Below are 2,360 nucleotides of genomic sequence, written 5' to 3' on the forward strand. Positions count from 1 at the left end.
CTGTCTCTCTAAGTCCCCTGACTCTCTGTGGCCCCTGTCTCCATGTTTTTCCGTCACTGTGTGGCCCCTGACTCTCTCCTTACTCTGTCTCTCTAAGTCCCCTGACTCTCTGTGGCCCCTGTCTCCATGTTTTTCCGTCACTGTGTGGCCCCTGACTCTCTCCTTACCCTGTCTCTCTAAGTCCCCTGACTCTCTGTGGCCCCTCCTCTGCGCTCGGGGCCAGTCATGGCTCTAGAACCACAGCTCGTCCCCTCCGCTGCTGCGGGTGCTGGCCCTCTCTCGGCCCTGCAGCCTCAGCATCTCCAGCACGCTGCGGGCGTAGGCGTCCCTCAGGTTGACTCCTCCCACCACTCCCGTTGGCCCCGCCTCCCCCACCGAGCCCCGGGCCAGCCTCTTCAGCATCTCTCCGTGCCGCAGCGCCGCCTCCTTCACCTTCAGGGTGAAGTAGCAGGCGGAGAAGCGGTCGTTGATGATGGCGATGGGCAGCGCCAGGATCAGGATTCCGGACAGGATGCAGACGAAGGCCAGAACTTTGCCCAGCGCCGTGTCAGGCCGGATGTCCCCATAGCCCACCGTGGTCATGGAGGTGGTGGCCCACCACCAGGCAGCGGGAACGCTGGTGAAGGTGGTGGCCGGAAGGTCGTGCTCCAGAGCGAAGACCACCGTGGCAAAGATGGAGATCCCGACGCTGAGGAAGAGGAGCAGCACACCGACTTCCTCGTAGCACTGAGCGATGGTCATTCCCAGGGACTTCAGACCTGAATGGATGAGAACAAAAACATCAGGAATGTTCTCAGTTCATGTTCTTAGAGGAACAGAATATGTGTTTATGTTTCCTTCTCAATTCAGAGGGCCCCCTTCCCTTTGCCTAGGGCCCCAAATTTCCTAAATCCGCCCCTGCTGACAGGTCATGTTGCCTAAATACTAGTATACCGCACTAAAATGGTGGAATCAGTATCAGCGAATAACAACAAATGTGGTCAAAAAAAGGGCATAGGTGCAACGCTACTAAATAGATGCATCAATCTACCATTAAAGCAATAATCTAGTTTCCCCTCTAATCTTATTGTGGTTACAAAAGTCTAAGGCAGGCCGTTTCGATATTTATTAGTTTGAATATATATGTCTGATATCTGAAGTACATTTTTTCTCGTCAAAATTACTTTTTCAAACAATTTACATTCTTTATATCATTCAAATATTCCGGATGTCTAGAAGTGAATCTGCTCTACCGATAATGGCTTCTCATATGTGCAGGGCTCAATGTTAACCATCGCCCGATCGCCCGGGGCAAGTCGTTTTTATTGTCAGGAGAGTACAAATTTCATTGCATTTGCCCACCGGGTAAGTGCAATGATTGCAAAAACAAAATTATTTATCACTCAAAATTACTTTAAAATCACCGACATTTGATAAAAACGACCCAGAAGTGTTGCCGGCGCCATTTTTGTTGTTTTGTACACATTCTCGCGTGATTTGGAAAAGCCATGTGATTTTCCGCCAGATACCAGTCACATACCGTGACTCTAAAATAAAAGTTATTTATTTGTGACATTGACTTCTGTCTTGTGATTTATCTTAAGTTTTTAACCTGTCAAGTTTTTTTTAGATTTTTAACATTACAATTTATATTTTTCCAAGCACACAACAGTTTAAAGCAAAGTTTACAAAAACATTTTAAAAACAAACATGTTTCATTGATATATATACAAAAATGAATATTAGGAACTGTATTTATCAAACATTATACTGGGCAAGTAAAAATTGTTTCTGGGCAAATGAAATGTGAAATTCGCTTGCCCAAAGGGCAAGTGGTAAAAATCTTTAATGTCACCCCCTGCCTATGTGTCATGCAAGTGCTGAACTCTGATTGGACCTACTTAGAGTTGGTGAAACTGAAAACTTAGGATTTCCAACATTAGGAGAGATCAATTCTGAATTGATGATTTGAGTCTGAGTTTGTTAAACCTGCTTTGTGAAACGGGTCACTTAATGCAGAATCTTGCAGCAAATGTGGCAAAATATGGTTGCAGAACAATGTTGTGGCTCCAAAGACCACAAGATAAGAAATTCTCTTTAAATAGCCTGAATAATCTCAAACCTACGGAAGAGGATTAGGGCCACTAAAAAAAAAAAAAAAGTTAACTGATTTTTACATTTTATTTCAGTTTAACATGGGAAAAAAAGTCAGAATTCTGACTTTAATCTCAGAATTCTGACTTTTTCTCAGAATTGTGGATCTTAATGTAGATGGGCACCATGAAGGAAGAGATGTGGAGCACTCAGCTTCACTGACAAAGATGTGAGTTGTTTGAGGTGGCCAGTGACACATTGGTCGAAAATGATGGAGTTAAGTAACT

The 2,360-nt window shown here is 44.7% G+C and overlaps 1 protein-coding gene across 1 annotated transcript in view; it reads right to left on the reverse strand.

The window, feature by feature from the left end:
- Positions 1–21: 21 nt before the first annotated feature.
- kcnv1 (potassium channel, voltage gated modifier subfamily V, member 1) overlaps positions 22–2,360 on the reverse strand; it is a 24,458-nt gene continuing 22,119 nt past the window's right edge. The window contains exon 4 of the mRNA XM_015391291.1: positions 22–758. Coding sequence (XP_015246777.1) covers positions 232–758 — 527 coding nt within the window. The 3' untranslated portion in view covers positions 22–231. The remainder of the gene's footprint in view (positions 759–2,360) is intronic.

Source organism: Cyprinodon variegatus, unplaced genomic scaffold, assembly GCF_000732505.1.
Source record: "Cyprinodon variegatus isolate N-32 unplaced genomic scaffold, C_variegatus-1.0 Scaffold534, whole genome shotgun sequence".
NCBI classification, from domain to species: Eukaryota; Metazoa; Chordata; class Actinopteri; order Cyprinodontiformes; family Cyprinodontidae; genus Cyprinodon; species Cyprinodon variegatus.